The sequence below is a fragment of the Mauremys reevesii genome, linkage group 2, assembly GCF_016161935.1.
Source record: "Mauremys reevesii isolate NIE-2019 linkage group 2, ASM1616193v1, whole genome shotgun sequence".
Taxonomy (NCBI): Eukaryota; Metazoa; Chordata; order Testudines; family Geoemydidae; genus Mauremys; species Mauremys reevesii.
The window spans coordinates 11,378,848-11,402,781 of NC_052624.1; the positions used below are offsets into that span (position 1 = coordinate 11,378,848).

General features: G+C 44.3%; 1 protein-coding gene across 9 annotated transcripts in view; it reads left to right on the forward strand.

The window, feature by feature from the left end:
- Positions 1-23,934, forward strand: part of CRHR2 (corticotropin releasing hormone receptor 2) — a 244,887-nt gene that overhangs the window by 122,462 nt on the left and 98,491 nt on the right. For all 9 annotated transcript variants that reach the window (XM_039524632.1, XM_039524633.1, XM_039524635.1 and 6 more), the window contains one exon: positions 18,254-18,339. In XM_039524632.1, coding sequence (XP_039380566.1) covers positions 18,254-18,339 — 86 coding nt within the window. The remainder of the gene's footprint in view (positions 1-18,253; positions 18,340-23,934) is intronic.

Sequence of the window (23,934 nt, forward strand, 5' to 3'; positions counted from 1 at the left end):
TATAACAACCCTTCCTTTGTGCAGAACATGGGTTCTGGGTGCAGCGTCTTAAACGCAGGGAGTATGCATTATTGATATGACTACTCTGCATAGCCGCTGGGACTTTCTCCCCACCCCCCACAACTTAAAAGAAAAAAAAGCCCTTTAAGTCCAAAGTCCTCACCTTTGGTAAGAAATAATCAAATCAAGACAATTCTTCCAGCTGTTGCAATTATGGTAGGATGCTGCTGCCCTCACCTTCTGTCTCCTGGAATCGCCAGTAACAGATTGGAGCCATAGATCCTATTTGGATATGCACACTTGTTCCAAAAATAAAAAGAGCTCAACTGAATATAGCATGCAGGAGGGGATGGCACCTGTGAAAACAACTGAAAGAACATGATTTGGTTCCTATTTTTAGCCTACAGATGTTGCAGTTTTTTCCAAAGCTTCTAAAAACCTGCCAAGAATAGTATACAGTGGGGAGTGCAAGATCCTTTTATGTGATGCAGTTTCCTATTTCAGTCTCCCTTTGGGCCTGATCCTGCTAAAATATGAGCCTCCCTCGCGAGGTGCACGTAACTCAAGCCCCACTGACTTCATTTGGAGTTGGCATTTGCTGAGCATCTTGCAAGATTGGGCCTGTTGTTACAAACGAAAGCTATGACCTGCATTCACAGGAGACTAGCCGCACGAATCGTCTCTGCTGTCCTCAGCTTGTCTCATTGCCCTTTGCTAGGCAGAAGAGCAGTGCGTAGTGTTGCGTATCACAGAACTGGATTTCCACTCAGTTACAAATGCTTGACAATGGTGCAGCAACTCAACTGAATTCAGTAATACGGGGAAGCAGGGGTCATAGATTGGTATGTTACTGCAGCATGTGCTGAGCCGAAATTGTCACGCTCTGGCAACAGAGGAGTGTGTGCTGAATAAAGGTGGTAGCAAGTTAAAGGGCTGACAGCCTAAGGCGACTGGACCTGAGAACTTCAGCAATCAATTGCGTGTTGGTCTTGGAGAGATGCCGTTACTGTTTGGAGGCCTTACCGAAGGTGCGGGAGAGGCTTTGCATTTAGACACGAACATGATGGTAAAACACAAATGTATCTTGACGAACTTGATAAGTTTTATGAATGGGATTATATGACAGGGTGGCCTGCAGTAGTAGTGCTTTGGATTCAGTGACCCAGGAGATCCCTGCCACTCCTATGTTCCTCTGCTTGGGTTCAAACTCAGCCTGGCTTCCTGAGAGTCTGGAAAGGGGTCAGCTGGGATCCTGCCATTGAAAATGCCCTTTGCACCTGAGGATATGTCTACACTGCCCACTGAGCCCAGGGTCTGACTCCGGTTTGAGCCCAAGCCCCTCTTCCGTCCACACACAAATCAGTCTGACTTGCACCCAGGATCCAGATCCTCAGACCCTTCTTGGGCTGTGGGTCAGAGTCCAAGTCCCACTGAGAGTCAGGTCCAAGCCCCTGTCACTTTGCAATGTGGACACAGCTCAAGCCACAGACCCAGGTCAGAAGGTCTGAGTAATGCAGTGTGGATGTGTTAGCACAGCTGTGAGACCTGGGTCCAGGAATCATAAACCTGGGCTTACAATGCAGTGTGAATGCTCAAATGGGGGTTTGGAAACACCAGGTCCACAAGCCTGGATCTCATAGACTCGGGTTTACAATACAGTGTAGACATACCTTCAGAGTCTTATCTTTGCCAGTGCAGGGAAAGTGAGCCTGGGGATAACAGCTCTCCCGGAGGCTTGGGATGGGACAAGTGGTCTTTGAAGTAGCTTCATCCCAGCCGGCTCAGTGCTTTCAAAAACCAGGGCTAGAAGCACTTTAACCAATTTTTCTCGGCTTCCCCATCTGTAAAATAACGTTAACAATCCTGGATCATGGTATTAAAAGAATGGATTAATTAGTGGCTGTAAAGTATTTTGTTTCAGAGTCGCAGCCGTGTTCGTCTGTATCCATACAAAGAACAGGAGTCCTTGTGGCACCTTAGAGACTAACACATTTATTTGAGCATAAGCTTTTGTGGGCTACAGCCCACTTCATCGGATGCACGGAATGGAACATAAGAAGAATAGAACATGCAGAGAAGATGCCACACCAGCTCTAAGAGGCTAATTAATTAAGATGACTTGTTAGCAGCAGGGAAAAAAAAACTTTTGTAGTGATAATCAAGATGGTCAATTACAGACAGTTGACAAGAGGTGTAAGGAGAGTTATCATAAGGAAAAAGATTCAAGGAGTGTAATGACTCAGCCATCCCAGTCTCTATTCAAGCCAGAGTTAATGGATCTAATTTGCAAATCAATTCAAGCTCAGCAGTTTCTGGGTGGAGTCTGGGTTTGAAGCCTTTCGGTTGCAAAATTATTTTGTGAAGCTTGAGTGAAAGGTGCTGTATAAATGCAGAGTGCGGCTGTTCTACACATATGAGGCTTGATTGTCATTTATGCTAAGGCCCCGTTACACCACTTGGGCAGTAAAATGAATATATGCCTGATTTTTAAGGCCCCATGATGCTACCTGAGAGGCTTAAAGGAGCCTTAGTGTAAATGAAACCTGCTGGTGGTTCATGTGATGGAGATTTCAACTCCAAATGATTCCTTTATCCTCAGTCGGAAACATTAAAGCCAAAGGGCGGGAGCTAATCTGTCAGTTTTCCAAATCGAAAACTCATCCCAGCTGTGTTCTGATCTTTTGCTTTACTGCTTCATAGCGCTCATGCTGCCAGAGAGGGATTGGTGCCCTGACTCTCTGCAAATGCAGACCCAGCTCGAGAGAAAAGATTCACAACACTGAACACGCCAAAAGAAAGAGAATTAACCAAGCAAACTTTTCTGTTCTGCCTTTATTTTCCTTATGATGGGTTTACAAGCAAGCCGTTTTCAATCTAGTTTCCCTGGGTTGATGATTCACGAGTAGTGTGGACACTTGATACTTCAGTATAGGTTGGTCCCTTTTTTAGTTTTAGCTCTGCAGTGTCTTAGGGCTGCTTCTTGTGAGGGCAAAATTCTCCCCTCAGATCCTTGCACTCACTTCCAGTGAGTTGTGCCTGGGGTCCAGACTCCCATTGCCATCAGTGGTTGACTTGTGAGGAGAGATTAACTTGGTGAAGTGGGACTTGATGACTGTCTACAAACAGGGTGTAACCGCCAAGAAGAAAGATGAATTATTTAGCCTGGTTAGAAGGGGAATACTTAGGAGAAATGGGTTGACATTCCTTTTTAAAAGGAAGAACTCATTCGGGCTATCAGGAAATCTTCCTGACTGTGCATGCTATTAGACTGTGAAATGGTCTCACAAAGGTACAATTGGAAAGTAAAACTGTGGAAGCCATGGGGATCTGGACTGAATAATTCAGGTTGGTGGGGAGAGTGGGTTAAATAACCCATTGCGAGCTCTTCCATCTGTAACGTCTGACTCTCTGAGATCACCTTAGCCACAGTTAACTCCGCTTTCCAAAACTTTCCATTTTCAACGGCAGGATTTTCTTCACAAGTCCATATTTTCAGCTTTCCTGAGCCCATTGTCAGCCAGCTGTCAAATCATATGCTTGTCTTTTAATATGCGCAAAGCTCTTATTTAATGGGCTGCATTTGATCCCTGGAGTAACTCTGCTGATTACGCTGGGGATGAATCTGCCCCAGTATTTGCAGGGCATTGCTCTCCGTGCGTATGGAATCCACAATAAAGGAGGTGAATGACTGGGGAAAAACGCTTTTCGTTTTAATTGTGATGACCTGAAATAGAAACCCCTGTCAGAAAATCATCTGTGTAAAACACAACAAGATGACTAAACTCAATTCAAAATTAGCTTAGTCCCTGTTGTCAACAATGCAAGGTCCATGGTGGTAATACTAGTGTACACTGTCTGGACTTGTCTGTCTCCTGCTAATGATTGGAAGGATGTGCTTAACTGAACACCAAGAATTACATACGTACAAATAACAGCCTTGAGCTTTGTGTTTGTTTTAGGTCTTTGATGGGGTTTCACTGAATAAATATAAGCAAACCCCCCCCAATGAATACCTTTTGGATTATTCCTAGCTAAAAGGTGTATTGCTCTTTCAAGGTACAGCCAAATGTCAAGATGCTCCTCAAATATTATTCCTTGTATTTTCTAACTGTAACCAACAAAATTAAGATTAAAGTCTCTGACTATAAAAATCATTTCCCATGGCTTCTGAGCTAGTGTTGGGTGGATACAAATGTTTTCTACCTAACAATTGCTGGAAAACACAATGGAATTGTACTGGTGCATCTTGTCAATCCACTATTACGTACAATGGACAGTCTTTACGTAAATCATCAGCTGTAATTAGGATCCACTTTCAGATTAGGTCTGACCATAATGTAACCCACACACCTTCTGGGTGTGGTGTTCTGTCCCATTTAAGGGGTGGGGGGACGGAGGAGAGGGAGAGAGAGAGATTACTCTAAAAAAGAACTGGAGTACTTGTGGCACCTTAGAGACTAACAAATTTATTTGAGCATAAGCTTTCGTGGGCTAAAACCCACTTCATCGGATGCATAGAATGGAACACACAGCAAGAAGATATTTATACATACAGAGAACATGAAAAGGTGGAAGTAGCCATACCAACGGTAAGAGGCCAATCAATTGAGATGAGATCTCATGATAGCTTATCTCAATTGATTGGCCTCTTACTGTTGGTATGGCTACTCCCACCTTTTCATGTTCTCTGTATGTATAAATATCTTCTTGCTGTGTGTTCCATTCTATGCATCCGATGAAGTGGGTTTTAGCCCATGAAAGCTTATGCTCAAATAAATTTGTTAGTCTCTAAGGTGCAACAAGTACTCCTGTTCTTTTTGCAGATACAGCCTAACACGGCTGCTACGCTGAAACCAGAGATTACTCTGCAGTCTTAGCTAAGCGTCATACGGCTTTTAGCTCCTGCAATATAGGCTCATGCATTGAGGTCCCACGTTCAATCCTGACAACCAGGGTCTGTCAGTGTTACAATAAGACTTAGCCTATAGCACCCTAGACCAGGAGAGGGTAGAAGAGTTACAAATACAGTTTGTTTGTTTTTCCATTTGCCCATTGGAAAAGGCACAGGGGTCCTTGATTAGTTATGGGGCTGTGTTGTCAGGACGTGAATCATTTTTCATCCCATTCTCCTTGCATGGAAATGGGTAGCTACCGTGAGCGACCTTATAGATAGAGTCTCCACTACTTGTTCCAGTACTTATATGGTCCCCATCATAATAGGAACTTTTCACTAAGGTCATTCAGTGAGTCTGTGGCAGAACTGAATTGAGGCTGAATTGAATTGAATTGAAGCTGTGCAGAGCGGCTGGAAAAAGAAGGCTTCAAGCCTGCACACTTTTCAGATATCCTTCTAAATGAGATCAGAATTGCATGGCAGGCTGTCTACGTTGGATAATGGGATGCTATTTGGGTAGCTTTCTTATTTCTGGGTTAACCAGCTTCTCTGTATTTCAAGAACTAATAGCCTTTGTCTATTTTTTAAAACTCAATTGAAAATTCTTTATTTTTCTGTTGCCCTAAATATGACTGAGGCTAGTATGATCACACTGTATATAACAAGCATAATTAAAGAAAAAGATTTTTGCCATTCAAGATGCCTTTAATCTATGTTTTGAAATATCTTTCTGGCCCTTAAATGATTATGCTCCATTGAACCAACTTGAAGGTTTTATATAGTTGTATAATTTTTATGAGGCAATTTCTGTTATTACCTGGTTGTTTCTCTAACTTAATTCACCAAAGAGCCATAAAACACTCTCCTGCGTTGGCCACAGCATCCTCATAAATGCTAAAACTGCAAATGGGCTGGAGCTTTATTATTTCCTGCATTATGTTTGTCTCATTATTCATCTCTGGAAATTTAATGCTTGCAAGCTCCACATGACACTCCTAAAGTGTTTGATCAGACTCAGGTTAGTTCCTCCTCATCCACTGAACGGACCCACACTTCACATGATAGGAAACTTAAGGGAAATACATCGGCCCTTAAGGTAGGAGCTACTTGAGATGCCTCCCTAAGAGTGACAGGATAATGTACAGCTCTGGTATGTGTGATCATGTCATCCTCTAAGGGCTGGTCCAGCTGGTCCACTCCTAATACTGCTGCCCAGACTGGAGATTCTCCATTGGTTCATGTATAGGTTGTCTGGGGTGAGGTGCATGAGGGTCTGGGTTCTGTCCCTGCTAAAGACTCCTCACAAACATGTTCAAGTCTGGGTATCTAAGTATAGGTAGTCTAATCTTTTTGTTAGAAAACTGCTGAATACCCACAGATCCCATTGGGGTCAGTGGGGGCTTGAAATGCTCAGCACTTCTTGCTACCTCTATATAGGTGCCTAAATATACATTCAGAAACCTAATTTTAGATACCTGGATTTGAAACTTTGCCCGGTATGTATGTAAATATATATATAGCATCACAGATTTGTGCCCAGCTGTCAGAAATGGAACTCCTGTAAATAGTCCAGAAGTAAGTAGAACTGGGAGTGGGTACTGTAATGTATTGGTTTAGGGCCCATTTCTGCCACATTTACTCATGCTGACTACCTTATCTTGGGTTTAGCCCCATTGCAGCCGGTGAGACTACTAATGGAATAAGGTACTGCTCAGCATGAGTGATTGTCCTTAGAGTGAATGTGGCGATACACATGCTCTAGTAGCCAGCCTGGAGAGGATAAAAGCTCGTCTACAGAGAGCTAATCAACAACCTTCATTGGAGTTTGGACATTAGTGAAAATGGACTTGTATGCACAATTCCTTAATATTAATAGTCAGGGTGTCACTTGCACTTCCCTGCCCTCTATCTAAGTGATGGTGAGGCAGAAATAATCAAATGCTGCAAACACCATTAATTGACAATGAGATATTTAGGTCCAGACTTAAGAAATTAAAGTCCAGATGTCCATGGAAGGAAGTATGCATGTGTTTGCTTGTTTACATTTGTGTGCAGTTGCATGCAGAGTTGAGCAGTTGTCTGTCCAACAGCTTAGACATCCAAATATCCATTTACTCACAGACTTTAAGGTCAGCAAGGACCGTCATGATCATCTAGTCGAACCTCCTGCACGTTGTAGGCCACAGAACCTTACCCACCCAGTCCTGTAATAGATCCCTACCCTCTGGCTGAGTTACTGAAATCCTCAAATCACAAGGGCCAGAATTGCATGATGAGCTGCAATAACTGTATGTGCACAAATCTAGGTGCATGCATGATTAAATGTATACCATTGATCTCTTCAAACACATCTGTATCCCTTAGTATAAAGTAAGCCACAAAAGAGAGGCATACAGGAAGGAAAATATATTACAGAAGTAATATAGAATCATAGGACTGGAAGGGACCTCGAGAGGTCGTCTAATCCAGTCCCCTGCACTCAAGGCCGGACTAAGTATTATCTAGACCATCCCTCACAGGTGTTTGTCTAACCTGCTCTTAAAAATCGCTAATGATCTCCAATCTCCCTAGGCAATTTATTCCAGTGATTAACCACCTTGACAGTTAAGGAAGTTTTTCCTAATCTCCAACCTAAACCTCCCTTGCTGCAATTTAAGCCCATTGCTTCTTGTTCTATCCTCAGCGGTTAAGAAGAACATTTTTCCCTCCTTCTTGTAACAACCTTTTATGTACTTGAAAACTGTTATCATGTTCCCTCTCAGTCTTCTCTTCTCCAGACTAAACAAACCCATTTTTTTTCAATTTTCTCTCATAGGTTTGTTTTCTAGACCTTTAATCATTTTTGTTGCTCCTCTCTAGACTTTTTCCAATTTGTCCCTGAAATGTGGCACCCAGAAGTGGACACAATACTCCAGTTGATGCCTAATCAGCGCGGATTAGAGCGGAAGAATTACTTTGTGTGTCTTACCTACAAAACTCTTGCTAATATACCCCAGAATGATGTTTGCTTTTTTTTTTTTTTTTTGCAACAGTGTTAAACTGTTGACTCATATTTAGCTTGTGATCCACTATGACCCCCAGATCCCTTTCCGCAGTTCTCCTTCCTAGGCAGTCATTTCCCATTTTGTGTGTGTGCAACTGATTGTTCCTTCCTCAGGGAAGTACTTTGTATCTGTCCTTATTGAATTTCATCCTATTTACTTCAGACCATTTCTCCAGTTTGTCCAGATCATTTTGAATTATAATCCTGTCCTCCAAAGCACTTGCAACCCTCCCAGCTTGAACATGTCTTGTAGTTCAGCACTGTAATTACATGAAAACTACTAATAGTCTGTTTCACTGGAATGAAACCACATTAATAGCTACTGGTAACTATCATCACCCTAGAGGACACTTCACCTACTCTGAACTTTCCAAACACCGTGTCTTTCTTACCGGAGTTCTCCCTTGCACCTCTTTTTGTTTCCTGGATATTTTTATGAGTATCCTTCAGGAATATGCAAATTTAATTTAGTCTTTTCTGGCACCTGATGCTTCAGTGCAAAGGGCCGAATTCTGCCTTCCCTGCACTGCAGAATTACTCTTAAGGGGGATGTGAATTTAGGAAGTTTTTCCCACCACCTAGACTATCTGAGGAGGATTACAACTCACCATTCAAGGGTGTGCAACTTGCCCATGATTGCAGAGTTGGGAATAGAACTCATATCTCCTGATTCCTGCCCTGTACTAGGCCACTCTCTTTTATCTTATTAAGGGTGCTTGGTTCCACCATCTTAAAGTTCCAGCCCTTCCGAGATAATTTCCTTTTCATAACTCCCCACCCAACTTCTGGGGTGATTTCCATATAGGCATTTCTTTGCAGTTCCTCACAGAAAGTCCGTGCGTTCCTAGTCCATCAAAGGGTTTAGCCAAATCCTCAGTTCAAAGGAGACAGTTTCTTCAGGATTCACAAGCTGATATGGAGATCACCACTGTGACTGTCAAACAGATAGATGAAGAGATGGGTATCTTTGAGGGATGTCAGAGTCAGCAGAGGAGCAGATGTTGTCTCAGATCATTATCTTTTAGTGGCCGTGTTACAGCTTAAACTCAAAAAGATCACAAAGACTGACAAAAAGACTGTTGCAGCAACAGAGAAGTTCAAGGACCAAGGAACGGAGATCAGATTCAAGATTGCACTTAGTAATTGTTCCAGTGTTTTACTGAACCAGGCTGATGACAGTCTAGAAGACAAATGGTCAAACTGGGAGAAGACGGGAGTTGAGACAGCAGAGGAAGTAATGGGCCATCGAAGAGGGTGGAAGAAAGAGGTATAAAATACATCTGGAATCTGGGCAGTGATTGAGTGGAAAGCTCTGAAGGGGAAAAAAAGAACCATGCAAGAGACAAGCAGCGCTCTTAAAGGAAAATGCAGAGGGACAGAGAAATAAAGGAGAGATGCAAGCAAGATAGAACTACGTGGGGCCACATGAAAGCTGCAGAGGCAGAAGCATCAGCGCAGAGGGGAAACTTTTAAAGCAGCTCTATAGAATAGTGAAAGGCTTCTCTGGAAGAGACTGTCACAGGTAATGCCTCTCAAGGGCTTTCAGGAACAGATGAAGGACAGGGGCTTTCAGGAACACTACTAGAACGTTTTCATTCTGTATTAAACTGTCTGGAGGAGAGGCCTATCTTGGGAGATCCTGAATAAGGGTACAGCAGGAGTCCTTCCTGCAAGGAAGGGCCTGCAAGTGGCAGCTACCGCAGGACCTAAAGGGAGGGTCAAGGGAAGAGAACCAAGTGAGAGGTCCATGGGAGCTTTCTCCCTTAGGCTGAGGGCTGAGAGATGCTTGGGAGGCCGAGCCGGAAGCCTGACTGGGGACGGGACCCAACCAGGGACCACAGCCTGCCTGAAACTCTGGGTTGAGGGGGAGTGTGACCACCTTGGGTGTTTGGGAGTGAAACCCAGGAAGTTGGGCCAGTTGGAAGCTGGGAATAGCCTGGAAAGAGGACTACCATCTGGGCTGAAGATTCAGTTGTTTTTTGCTATTTTTCTGTTGGACTTTAAGTGAAGGACTTTGAGGCCTTGTGAAGAAGCAAGTGGTAGGAAGTGGCCGAGGGAAGCAGCCTCAAAGCACTCCAGGGTGTTGGATATCAGTGCCTTTCATAGGGCCCTGGCTCTCAGCCTGGTAGAGAGGGCAGGCCCGGGCTCCCCTCCCAATCACCCTTTTTGTGGAAAGGGCATAAACCCCTTCTCACTCCCCATTGGACAGGAGGAGAGGATAAAGACATTGTAAGTCTGAATTCAAGGGCGTGCCACCCACAGGGGTCTGGAGATGGGCTGAAAGCCCTTTTTGGGGGGGGGATATGGACTGTGTATTTTGTTGGACTCTGTTACCCTGGAAGGGGGCAAACTTAATTGGTGACTCGATCACTACCTACTGAAAGGTGGACTGCCACCGAATTGAAGTGATAGCTGGCGAGGGATGCTGGAGACAGGGGAGAGCTGGGACCCAGTGAACTAATAGAATTCAATTAGAGGTAGCAAGGGCAGGAGGTGAAATTCTGATGGAGCAGCTAACAAAACTCTAATGAAATATGGGTGGAAGAACAAATGACTTGCCAGAATTGCCGGAAAAGGGTCACTTTATTCAGTGCCCTGAACTGGAAAGGTATTATACTGCTATCAATCCCATATAAAGTATTGGCTACTGTTATGCTGCACAGAATGAACAAGATGCTGGATGAAATATTACTAGAAGAAGAGGCTGGGTTCTGTCCAGGTAGATCATCAAAAAAGCCACTGCCTGCAAAAATCCATCTTAATCAACTTTATTGACTTAACAAAGGTATTCAATAGTGTCCCCAGAGGGACCCTGTAGATATTGCTAGCAGCTAATAGATGCAAGACAAACTGATCAACGTAATAAGGAGTTTATATGATGGAAGTTAGATGCATAGTAAGATTGGAAACAAGCCTGGGTGAGTGGTTTGATATTGTGACTGGAGTTGGATAAGGATGCGTGGTGTGTCCAACACTCTTTGCATTAGCAATAGACGGTGATGAAGTTGGTAACAAAAGGCATTGTGGATGGTGTGAACTAACCTCTACCTATTAGGGATTGGACTGAGACCATCAGGGAGGGCAGATTATCTCACATCTGCCTGTTTCAGGTTTTCTTGCACTGACGGAGACAGGATATTGAACCATGGGTCTGATCTAGTCTGGCAAAGCCAGTGTTCTTATCCTTCAGTTTATTCATCATTGAAGAGATCACAAGTGCTGGGGATCTCAAAGGCAGCCCTCAGTACCCAAAGAAGAACTGCATAGATTTGGGTGCTCCTGCTCATGCATTTTCTTTCTCTGAATACACAGCAAAAGGCCTGTTTTATTGTTTCTAACCTTAAGTGGAAGATTCATGTATTTGAATGTTAGGTTTAATTGCCTTTGCCCTTTTATATTGATCCTTATCTTTTTCTCTTATTCTGTCTGTTGAGACAGCATGATAAAATACATGGGAATCAAAGCACTCAATGGTACAGACTGTGAATCCCTGACTCCCACTGGTGAGCAGTTCCTCCATTTTCCCTGGAAATACTCATCAAGAGATCACAAATTGGCCCTACAAGTTGGCAAATGATCATGACAGTAAGATGGGTGTAAAATTACATGATCTTTAATGGGACTGTGTTGTTTATACAATGTATTTGTACTGAGGTAGCACCTAGCGGCCAGGGCTCTGTTGTGCTGGGCACTGTAAAAACATAACAAATGCCCCAGAGAACTTTCCATGTAAGTGTAAGACAAGAGATGAGATGACTGTGTACCTCACCTTGGAAGGGAAGCTTTTACAAACCGAACGACTTATGCAAATACGTAGTGTTTTGCTAATTTTGATGCTAATTAAAAGTAGGCCTCTCTTGTGCAAGCTGAGTCCATTTGAAGGCTAGTGGGATTTTCAAGCCACACTGACGGCGCTGTAGTATTTTGAAAAGAAAGAGAAGTTGCTGCTATAAAAAGAAGCAGCCCCAAAGGGAGTTGAGTGTGAAAGCAGTGAAGGAAGAGATGACATTGCACGTGGATTAGCCAGTTAACTGGGTTGACCTCTGACAATCCAGACATTCTAGTTCAAATCAAATAATTTTTTTAAGTGAGCTTTGGTGACCAATTACTTTTCTCTCCTTCTTCTCGCTACATTTGGCCTTCCCTGACTCTCAGTTCTGCTTAAATCCCTTCATCCTCCCTTCCCACCTCCTGCTCTCCCTTGCTTTTTCTCACATCCCTTGCCTGTTATCACTAACGGCTCTCACTTCTTGAGCAGCAAACCCCAGATGCTAAAGCGGAGTATTTTGGCCATAGGCAGCTGGATGAAATTTAGGGCACCCCTGAGGCTATTGTATGTTGCACCAGGATTAAGGAACTGAGTAGGGGGCTTCTGTTTTTCAGGGTTTAGTTTTGGCAATATTTGAGTTCTATGTAATGTCCAAAAAATGGGGGTTTTTTCAGGGCTTTCTTCTTCACACCATAATGAGAGGATATTTTTTTCAGGTAGTTCCCAAAGTTTTCATCTAAATGAGATCTACTTGTATTTGTATTATATGCCTAACAATGACTTGGTTTGGTGAGCTGAGCAGAAGTATAGGTTTCTGTAATTACTTTTTTTAATGGGAACAGGTTGTTAGCCCAATCCCAACCCCCTTACCAGGAGGGCTGGCGAACTGCGTTCGGTCTGTCTGTCATGGGGGACCAACCAGGAATTATGCTTCTGCCAGCATAGCTCTCGGGGCCATGGGTGCACGCATGGGGTGTGTTGGAGTTCATCCATTATTACTTCACATCCTTGCTTTGGAATGAGGACTGTGCTCCCCATAATACACACCCATCTTGCACACTGAGTTCACGGTGTCGCTTATAATACGGAGTGAGCTTCTGATCAGCTTTGGTCTGGGGCCATCACCATAGCACAAATTCTGACACTTTTGTGAATCATGGACTGGTACAGATCCAGTACTTTTACCTGTAATGGTGTCATTGGAGCTGTATGAAGACAGTCCATTAGTAACACTCTCTTCCCTTTTTTTAAATCTTTTTCATGTCTCTAGTAAAAGCAACTGGCTTAAAGCATCTGTATTTCCCAACTTCTGACCAGTTTTGTATACAGTGATATATTCATAGACTCTTAATGTCACTGGCCATCTCTGGATCCTGAGTGATGCCATCTGTGGCATAATTTTCATCTCATTAAACAATGTGAGTAGAGGTTTCATCGGTGCAAATTACAAATCGGTGCCTATGTATAATAGAAATATCTTCTACACCCCGAAGATAACAGCTAATCCCTCTCAGTCTAGCTATTAATAACTATGACCAGCAGAAGACAGTCTGGGACGCAAATTCAGTTAGCTTTTCTTATCCATTCTCCATCCGATGAGCTAAAACGGCTCCAATTCTGAAGATGCATCACAAATCAATATCAGTTGTTTGTTAGTCTCATAATTGTCCAGGACTTATGGGGACTGCAGCAATAGTTTAGACTCCTGAAACACTTGTTCGTGAGCTGATTTCCAATACTGTTTAACCCCCTTTTTAAGTAGCATATACAGAGGCTTTAGAAGTATTAAGTTTGGCAAAAACTTACTAGGGAAATTCTGCAAGCCTCAGTAAGCCATCAGCGCCGAAATATTCTTAGGTGCCAGAGCATCCCTAATTGCTTTCACTTTATCTCTCACTTGCTGGAGTCCCTGGGCATCCACTTTACAGCCCAAGGATATCACTTTGCATTCCAGGAAGGAACACTTATTCTGTTTTCGGTGCAGACCTGCTTCCTTTAGCCTGTTTTGCTCTTCTGCTAAATTTTGTCAATGTTCTGGTTCTGTGGGACCTGTGATTAATATATCATTCAGATATACTGCCACACATGGAATTCCTTGAATCAGTCCCCCACAGTTCTTTGGAAAATAGCAGGGTCTGAGGACACACCAAAAAGTAACTGATCATATTTAAACAGTCTTTGAGAATTTACGATGACATACTGCTTGCAGTCTTCTTCCAGGATGATCCTTTTTAACACAATTTTCAATACACCCCAAATTCCTTTCATCTGAAAATAACCATGGAAAATTTCATCCTCAAAAGTGAATGTTTTCAGTACTTATGAGTGTGAAAACAGAGGGTAATGGAATCCTGTTAGGTATCTTCTCAACCAGTGCCTGCTATAGTGATAGCTCATTCCCTCAGGTGTTCCCAGCTGGTGTCAGGTGCAGCTAACAGAAGGATAAAATTAACTTCCATTGACTTGTATAGTAAGGCCACTTCATACAATATATGCGTGCTGGAATGGAGAATAATATTAACATTTATGTTGAGAGCTGAGATCAGAGCTATAAAATCATCCCGCCTCATTCGCTTAATGCACTGGCAATGGTTCATACCCATTGTATCCAACCCTGTTGCTATGGGAGAAAGCAATGAATCCGCACAAGTGGGTAGCCAAGTTTCAGCTGCGTACAACACTGTGTGAAACTGAATGGTCTTCTACAGATGTAGCACATGCCATAAGCAATGAGGTGATCCATTGCATGTCACTTCACACCCAGATTTGTGGCAAGGTATCATTTCTTCCAGCTCTGTTGAATACTCTGAGAATTGTCAGTAAGGCTAACTAGCCATCAGCACGAGATGTCAGTAGCCATCCGTGAGATTCCCCCCACCCCTGCATCACCTCTCAAATGATCATAAATGTCTTGTAACAAACATAGAATTGGAAGGGACCTCAGAAGGTATCTAGTCCAACCCCCTGCTCAAAGCAGGACCAATCCCCAGACAGATTTTTTACCCCAGTTCCCTAAATGACCCCCCTCAAGGATTGAGCTCACAACCCTGGGTTTAGCAGGCCAATGTTCAAACCACTGAGCTATGTGGATTCTAAGCTACATGTATTGCCCTCTGTGAGCTATCCTACCATTAACTCAGGTACTGGTAGGTTTAAAGAGACTCATGGCATAAACTTCCATTATTTAAAAATACTAAAAAAGACCCAACCTACCCTATCCTAGCAACTGCTTCAGTGATTTTTTTAAAGGCATTTTAAGCAGCATGTAAGCATTTGCGCTGTTGGTTTGCTCCTTATTCCCACGAGCCATGCTGCACAGCTGTGTAACAGCTGGGCTGACCCAGCGCCTTATGATGAAGACAAATGGACAAAAGGAAGGATGGGGGTAAAGGGAGGATGCAGTTGCTTAGCTTTGTCCTGTGTGAATTTTAATTAAGTGGCTATTCTTTATTTTATGTTTCTCTAATTGTCAGTGTCTCTCTCATAGGCTATAGCCTGCAATAGACAAAGGGGGAAATGTTGTAGTTACACAAAGCGTTTTTTGTGGGGGGTGGGGAGGTGATAGAATTTATATACAATAAAATAGTTTGGACTTCAAAGTCGTAGTTTCCTCTCGAGATACCACAGAATTATCAGGCGTATTCCCCAGAGCTAGAATAGACGCATGCTGTTTTGCACAGCCCATGGGTCCCTTAAGGCTATATTTCAAATGAACATGAAATTGAATTTAGGAACTCATTTCTCGGCAAGGACTTCAAACATGTAGTTTACTGGTACCCCTTCGGGGGCGAGGAGGAGGTGTGTGTGAGAGAGAGTTAACTTCCACAGCACAGAATGGTCTCCGGACCACTGATGTGCTGAGCAGGAGTTCTGTAGGTGACACAATACTTTTAAAATAAGGAAGCAGGACGAATTGGCAAGTAATTCCGTGGAGCTCTGACAGGGGCTAGATGATATTATTATCTGCTTTCAGAGAAGGCAGTGAGGAGAAAGCAATTATATCAGAGGGAGGAATTAAAAACCAGAGTGACTGGAGTCTGTATTGTGTTAACTCTCATTAACCAAATGGCGGCCTTTGAGACATCCAGAATGTTTGGGCAAAAAGGCAGAAGTAGCTTGGGCTTCATTCTGATCCCGCTCAGGCCAGTTTTGCACCAGCGTAACACCACCGACTGCCAGGCAGTTACTCCTCCTCTGCACCCGTGTTCCCCAGTGGAGATTCAGACTCTTTCTGAGGGCGGTTTGTTTTTTAAAGGACGGCTGGCTGGGCCTGAACAACGCTCAATTAAAACTGAAATCAATTCAGACTAAGTTCATGCGTTGCTTTCCCAGCCTCACTGAAATGTTGTTTTGTTCCCACTTGTGGCATCTCATGCACCTGACTGTGAGAATCTTAAAAGCCAATGGGAAAGCCAGCTGGCCCGAATTCAGCCTGCGTGACTAGTTTGACTGGTTTGTTAGGAAGGCCACAAAGCTTGATCCAAATCCTGAATCGTTGAGTAGTTTGCTTTATATGCTACTGTATAGGAAGGCGGCATGTATGAAGAGTCAGTGGCTCCAAGGGAGTTAGGCCTTGTCTACACTATGTATGTTTTGCTGGTGTAGCTATGTCAGCAGAGTTCCATAGTGTAGACAGAGCATAGGCTGACACAAGGAGGCTTTCCTGCCAGTGTAGGACCACTACCTCCCTGAATGGGATAGCCTAATTTTGGCAATTAATTTGGCAATTGATCTTTGATTATCAGCAGGTAAGTATGCCCTGTGGTCTGTGATGGGATGTTAGATGGGGTGGGATCTGAGTTACTACAGAGAATTCTTTCCTGGGTGCTGGCTGGTGAGTCTTGCCCACATGCTCAGGGTTTAACTGATCGCCATATTTGGGGTTGGGAAGGAATTTTCCTCCAGGGCAGATTGGTAGAGGCCCTGGAGGTTTTTCGCCTTCCTCTGCAGCATGGGGCACGGGTCACTTGCTGGAGGATTCTCTGCAGCTTGAGGTCTTCAAACCACAATTTGAGGACTTCAATAACTCAGACATAGGTTAGGGGTTTGTTACAGGAGTGGATGGGTGAGATTCTGTGGCCTGCGTTGTGCAGGAGGTCAGACTAGATGATCATAATGGTCCCTTCTGACCTTAAAGTCTGTGTGTCTAATGACGGTAGCTATGCTGACAGAAACACTCTGGGAGTTTTGTCATCATAGCTATGTCAGCTAGGGGTGTGGTTTCTTTACTCTCCTGGCCGACAGCTATGCCATCAAAACTTTGCAATGTAGACCTGGCCTTACTCCCAGTTTATACCAGTGTAAGGGAGAGGGGAACAAGGCCCTAGTATGTATAGTAAAAACTTTGTAAACTACATGACACACTCCAAGTTGTGGCATTAGGCACCCAAACGTTCACTAACATTTTTGCACAATTTATTTAACCTCCTTTTCATAAGGCTGTGAGAGAGATGGCAATTTCCTGCAATATCCTTGAGGAACCTTATTGAATTAAGTTTAAGTGTGTTCTGGGTCCGTTGTATTGAACGGTTTGTGTATTCTAATGAGTGGGATTGTAGGTAAACTCTGTGGGGGGAGATGTGCTGTGAACCCTGGGAAGTGTTCTGAACTTCAAAGGTCTGTTCTGAACAACGTACCAGACATGAATGGACTCTTGGGACAAACAGTATCAAGCTGTTTGCTTCAGGAGTCTCTAGGGAGAGGTGAATGCAAATCCCTCACCTCCTGGCTATGCAAAAACCAACCTTCTGAAGCTACGGTCTGAGGATGGGACCACTATCTGCTCATCATCTGTTCCCAGAGTCTCAATATCAAAGGTCCAACTGTATAAAAGAAAAACTAACCTATGCATGGTGGTGATAGTTCGGAGCTAAGAACTTGTAACCACAGATAAACCCTATGGTGGGGTTTGAAAGAGTGATTCCTACCAGAGCCCTTGTTGGAGTTGGTGGGTGGTCTCTGTTGAGCTAGTTAGCGTGCATGTGGGTTTTTTTTTATTGTTTTTAATGTTTTCTCTGTAATGTTTTCACCTTAAGAATAAATGTGCTTGCTTAAGAATAAATGTGTGGTAAATTGTAACTGCTGGCAATTACAGCTGTTCATAGCCATTGGAGAGAAAGCAAAGCACAGACGCTGGCCTGTGTATGCTGTCTGGTTTACTGGGAATATCACCGTGAAGGCAGGGAACTGTGCAGACTGGAAACGTCCCAGTCAGGAAGGAGAGAGACAAAGGTCTCTGCTCAAAAGAGGTTGCTGCTACGGAACCAAGAGCCTAGAGTGGGTGCCCTCGAGGGACTGCAAAGGGGAGATACAGGCACATGCAAAAATGTACCTTATTTTTAAGCTGCTTTTTTCTGTGTTCTTCACAGTCCTTTCCTGTCTTACTGAGTGTGGCAGGTTATCTATTCTGCAAAGCCTACAGAGGCAGAATTCATTATTTACCCAGAGAAAAGGCTCTTATTTAACATCTATACCTGTAAAGCTACCACCGTGCGGGGGGGGGGGGGGTTAACTTGTGCATTTATTTATTTATTTTGGTCCCTATTAGGAAACGCCTACAGAATATGCCTGGGAAACGGGACATGGGCTTCCAAGAGCAACTACTCTCTGTGCGAACCTATTCTGGACGACAAGGTCTGTATCTCGCTTTCTCTCCATTTTTCCAAATGTCACTTTTCTCAGCGTGCTGGAAAAGAAGGAGGGTCTTGTGGTTAAGGTGCTAATCTGGGACTCAGGAAATTAGGATTCTGTTTCTGGCTCTACCACAGTTCCCAGTGGGACCTTGGGCAAGTCATTTACTGTATGTGTCAATTAAAAAGGGGGAGTGGTACAGTAACACTCCCATTCTTTGGTTATGTCTGCACTCCAACCAGTGGTGTGACTTCAGCACATGCAGACGTCCTCAAGCCAGCTTTGATCATGCTCACTCAAATAACAGCACTGAAGCCACAGCAGCACCAAATAGCTGCTCAAGGAGCTAGTATAGGAGGAAGGATAGCTCAGTGGTTTGAGCATTAGCCTGCTAAACCCAGGCGTGTGAGTTCAATCCTTGAGGGGGCTGCTTAGGAATCTGGGGCAAAAATTGGTCCTGCCTAGTGAAGGCAGGGGGCTGGACTCACTGACCTTTCAAGGTCCCTTCCAGTTCTAGGAGATTGGTATATCTCCAATTATTAAGTACATGTCCTGGGTGGGTTCAGGGACATGCACAGGAATTTAAATCTGAACATTTTTGGAGGGGCACATTAAACACACAGAAAAGAAAGGTTCACATGACACCCCCCGCCCCCAGATTTCTCGGGACGTCCCCCCGGCAGCAGCACTCTCCCTGTCTGTGCAGTCCAGAGAGGGAGGAAACAGCAGAGCGGCTGGCTGCCGGCTGAGATTCTCCTCCCCACATCCTCACAGCTGCAGCCTGCTGCTTTTCCTTCCCTGTTGCTGCAGTCCCAGTGCTGCTGCCTGCTTTGCAGACCCCCGCTGAGGTGAGTGGGGGGTGCGTGAAGGCAGAGGCAACGTGGGACTCCAGCAGGGGGTGAGGAGCTCAGCTTTCTCCCTCCCCGGGCTGCAGGGACACATGGAGATTTTTGGGGGGGAGACTGTGCCCCTGCTTGCCCCTCTCTCTGCACACCCCCTGGGTGGGTTTGTGCAGCCTGTGCTGCCACAGCTTCCCCGCCATTGTTGCTCAAGCTAGCTCAGGAATGTCTCCACGTGCAGCATAGACATCACCGCAGTCCGTCTGGGCTACTTAGACTGTGAGCGCTTTGGGGCAGGGACTCTGTGCTTGTGCAGCACCTAGCACAATGGGGGCTGAATGTAGTTTGGGGCCAATCGCTGCTGCTGTAATACTATTATTACTACTAGTACTGTACTAATATATTCACTGCTGCCTGGTGTGGTTTTACCACCTGGTCCCGCAGGGCACATGGCACCTTTCAGTCCCAAGCATTCCCAATCCTCAACCTCGTTTTATCATCAGCAGACACAGGGAGAACTGACAATAATGTAGCCCTGTAACAGAAGGGTTGGACTGCACCTGCCTTTAGCAGAGCCGGCACACCCTGTAATACACAAGAGCCTACGGAAAGGTTATTCCTCTTTGTTAAATTCTGCAGACTCTTTCAAGAAGGCTGGAAGCTTTGTGTGCAATCCTGTGTTCTCAGCTTGGCAGCCTCGCCTTGTAGCTAAAAGGAAAGTTCACCCTTGCACAGAGCACAGGTTCAACGCCTCAGTGCCAGTTTAATCCTTTTTATTCTCCTGTTTGTAAGTGGTACCTAGGCTTTGTGCTAGCTCTCTGCCCAGGGGTGAATTTCACTCTAGAAGCACAGGGATTTACAGATACGTCTTTGTTTTTTCTCTCCTTTCCTGGAGAGGTGCGAGGCCCTTTACAAACATATGTGAAGATGAAGTCCCACCTGCCTGAGAAGTTTATAATCTAAATTAGCCCTCGTTCTAGCAAAGGAGAGGGGACAGGGAGGGAAGCACTAAAAATAGCTGGCTCAGAATTCAATTGTTCATTCCAATTTTTTGCTTTCGTTTAATGTGACTTGTATGTTAAGGTGGATTAAGGGCAGGCATGAAAGCAAGAATAGACAGCACAGGACTCGCCGTATTGCCAACCCCAAGTATTCAACATTCATGAATCAGACAGAGCCTCTAAAATCCTGAGAGTGCCTTAGAAATCATGATTTGTTAAAAACATAAATAATGGGCTGATTTTCATTTCCCTTTTGGTTGGTTTCCGAGTCTTTCGAGTGCACTCAGGTCATGTTTTCAAGCTCTTCTCTGCAACCAGGCAGGTTAGACACTTACATTTCTTTAAAAAATGAACCCTGAGATTCTCTCACATCCCATGACTCCAGGAGTTGGAGCCTGAAGAAAAGCATTGCATATTGTGAGACCTAGTAACGCAGCAGGAGAGGTGGTTAGTGGTGGTAAGCTACTGAAAAGAGGTGAGATTTAAGGCAGAAATTGGAGTTGGTGTGTGAGAGTATGTCTATCGTGCCGCCATGGGGGTGATTGCAGTAATAGTGCAGTCACAACCCATGACTTTTGTAGATTTATCCTGAAACTGACTGGTGCACTGGATGGGGGAAGGTGATTTTAATGCAAGAAATATGTTTCCTTTAACTTAGGTCAGGCAGGTGAGGTGCACTCAAGCCCAAATAGTATCTTTTGCTGTTTCTGTCCAGGGAAACCCATTCTAAACCCATGTCTTCTTTTTCTTGCATGACTTTGAACAGTTAACAACCTAGTAAAGGCAAATGCAGAAGAGCTTTGTTTGCAGGGATTGGATAGGTGTTGCCACTGCAGTAGGGGATTTTCTCCTTTGCTCTTTGCTTTAAAATCCTGCCGCTAGGATAATATGATAAAACTTTTTAAGCCACCTTTTTCTTAAGTATATAAAAGCTGTGATTCTTCCTACTCAAAAAACCTTCTGTGTTTGCTAAAGCTTAAAAACTCATTTAGTAGATCCTTAAAGGGTTATGACAAACTTTACAAGTATTAACGTTTATGAATATTCTTGAAACACCTAACTGGCGCTCAGATGTCAGAATAAAACCTGGGTTGATTTGTGAACAAATGTGTTCCCCACAGATTCCTTGTAATGTCCTTTTTGATTAAAAGTGAGATGCACCCACAGGCATACGCTGTTGTTACTGAATAACCCTAACAGTTGCCACAGATCAGTGAGTTGATGCCAAGTGACCACATCCATCAATTTGTTTTTAATATAAAAAGGTGCCATTTTCAGGCCTGGATGATTATGCTCAGGAGCCTAAATCCTTATCTTCAGAGCAGGCTGGGCTCTGATTCTTCAAATGTGACTGGTGCACCAGGAACGGAACTGGAAACCTGCAGAGCGAAAAGCACTAGCTGGGGCAATAACAGACATATGGGTGGGGGGTGGCTCTTAGCGCACACTCATGAGGGAGTTCCACAAACACACAGGCTTAACTTACTCTCAATAATAGTCCCACTGAAGCGGGGCCCCTTATGTAAATGGAGATGGCTTGTGCATCATATTCTGGTCACTCAACTTCTAAATTCCCCCTGAGTGATGGGCAGTGCCCCACCCCCTGCACATTTGGGTGACCAGAAGTCCTTATGACCTGACAACTGTTCAGCACCATCCAGGGAAATTGATGTATGGTTTCAGCTCAGCCCCTCTGCTTATAATATATGGAGATATACACCTATCTCATAGGGCTGGAAGGGACCCTGAAAGGTCATGGAGTCCAGCCCCCTGCCTTCACTAGCAGGGCCAAGTACTGATTTTGCCCCAGATCTCTAAGCAGGCCCCTCAAAGATTGAGCTCACAAGCCTGGGTTTAGCAAGGCCATGCTCAAACCACTGAGCTATCCCTCCCCCCTCGTGGAAACCTTACCCATAACTGGCCTGAACTACTGTTCTCATTTGCAGGCCATGCGAGAGTGCACAAGGTGCTGTAAAAGGGGGACTTTCGGTCGCTGCACCTGCGCACAGGGCACATCTGGTTTTGTTCTGTGTAGGCTTGGTGGGCGACCATGTTCTGACATTGCTAAGAGAGAAGGGGCGAGAAGTGGCGTGTTAGGAGATAAAGCAGGAGCCAACAAACGTGGTTGTGTATCAAAATGGTACATGGGATGTCAAAGCCCCCAGGAGCCTAGAGGAATATTTTGGGAGACAATACAGAAGCCTTGAGTTAGCATAGACAACTGGGCTCCTAGTTTTCCTTTGTCTCACAGGTCAATTCAAACCAGCCCTTCAAGAGACGCTAGAAGATGTGTGTGTTGTGTGCAGTAAGACCAAGGCAGTGGACAGTGCCAGCACTAACAGTCAGGGCTCCTAGACATGATGATTCAGTGCAGCTATGGGATGAAATCTAGACTGACCAGACACTCTGCAAAGCCTGCAAAGGGCTTCAGCGGGGTTAGAGATATCTGCCCTTTCTGCAGGAACTGCCTGGGGACTCGACCAGCAGAAAATGAGATCCAGCTCAGGCTGGGGAGATGTGCTCGGTTAAGTGGAACTATGATTACAGTCAGCTGTTGAGTCGTTGGCCATGATGGTTTGGAGAGATTAGGGAATCAGAAACCCGGGCGGGACAGGGAGAGTCTCTTGAAGGAAGAAAGGCATCTTGCATTTGTTTGAACTCTGGTTGTAAAGAGACCGTTTGGACCAGCCCTGTGAATCCAAGACACTGAATTGGTTTTCCTGCACCTGGTCCCAGTTTAACTGATAGAGGCTGACTCGAGACAATGTCACTATATGTGCATCATGACCACGTTATCAGTAATGATTGTGACTATGTCATATCAGCCAATCGGTCCCATTCTAGTGTGCGTAGCATGAGCTGTGCCTGTCCGGTAGACATGGCTGATATGACATGGCCATGTTATTCTGTATACCAGGTGACTCTTTATCCACTTGTTAGTGTTAGGAGCTGCCTCATGAGCTAGCAGCAGGATTTTTCCCTGGTAACTTCAGCAGTGCAAAACTGACATCAGCTACTTGAACTGAAGGTGTAATCTGTCTGGCAGCAGCAGTAGATTATTATCCTCTATGTGAACAAGACATGGGAAAGGGCGGGGTTGGGGCTGCAACATACAGTTCATTAGCAGAGCTTTCATTGAGTGGGGGGACGGGTACGTTGGCTGTAGGAAAAAATGTGTCAACATTTTGCAGCATTGCTGCTGTTGCTCCAGTTTCTACATGTGATGTGAACTCTAGCATAGGCAGGCCGTGGGTGGCTTTACCACCATATCAGCCCAGTGTTTTACAGGCATTAATACCATGTTTCTCTCTACGGGCTCTGAGTTTGCCTTGGGGAAAACCTGAGTCTGTTTTTAGCATCACCCACAGCAAAGGCGGTCCTTTTTCCTCTCCGGTGCCAGTGTTTGAAAAGGAAGTTCATATTTTCAAAGTTTGTCTTCAAAACTGTAACACTGTACAGTATGTGCAAAGTTAAAATAATAGCCATGACGCAAATGAGATGAGTAATACCTAATTTACAATGTAAGCTCTTCTGGGCAGGAGGAAATATTATATTATTTCCAGAAAGTGCTTAGCACTCAAATGGCATTTAAGCAAAAAAATGAAGACTGTAATGCATCAGATCAATATATTTTACATGAATGATGTATGCAAACTGCCATTTGATGAGTTAGGTACAGTTCAAATTATAAGCCATTCCTTCCCCCTTTGGTTATCCGATGACATTGGTATAATAAAGGTCAAGTTGTTTGATTCTTG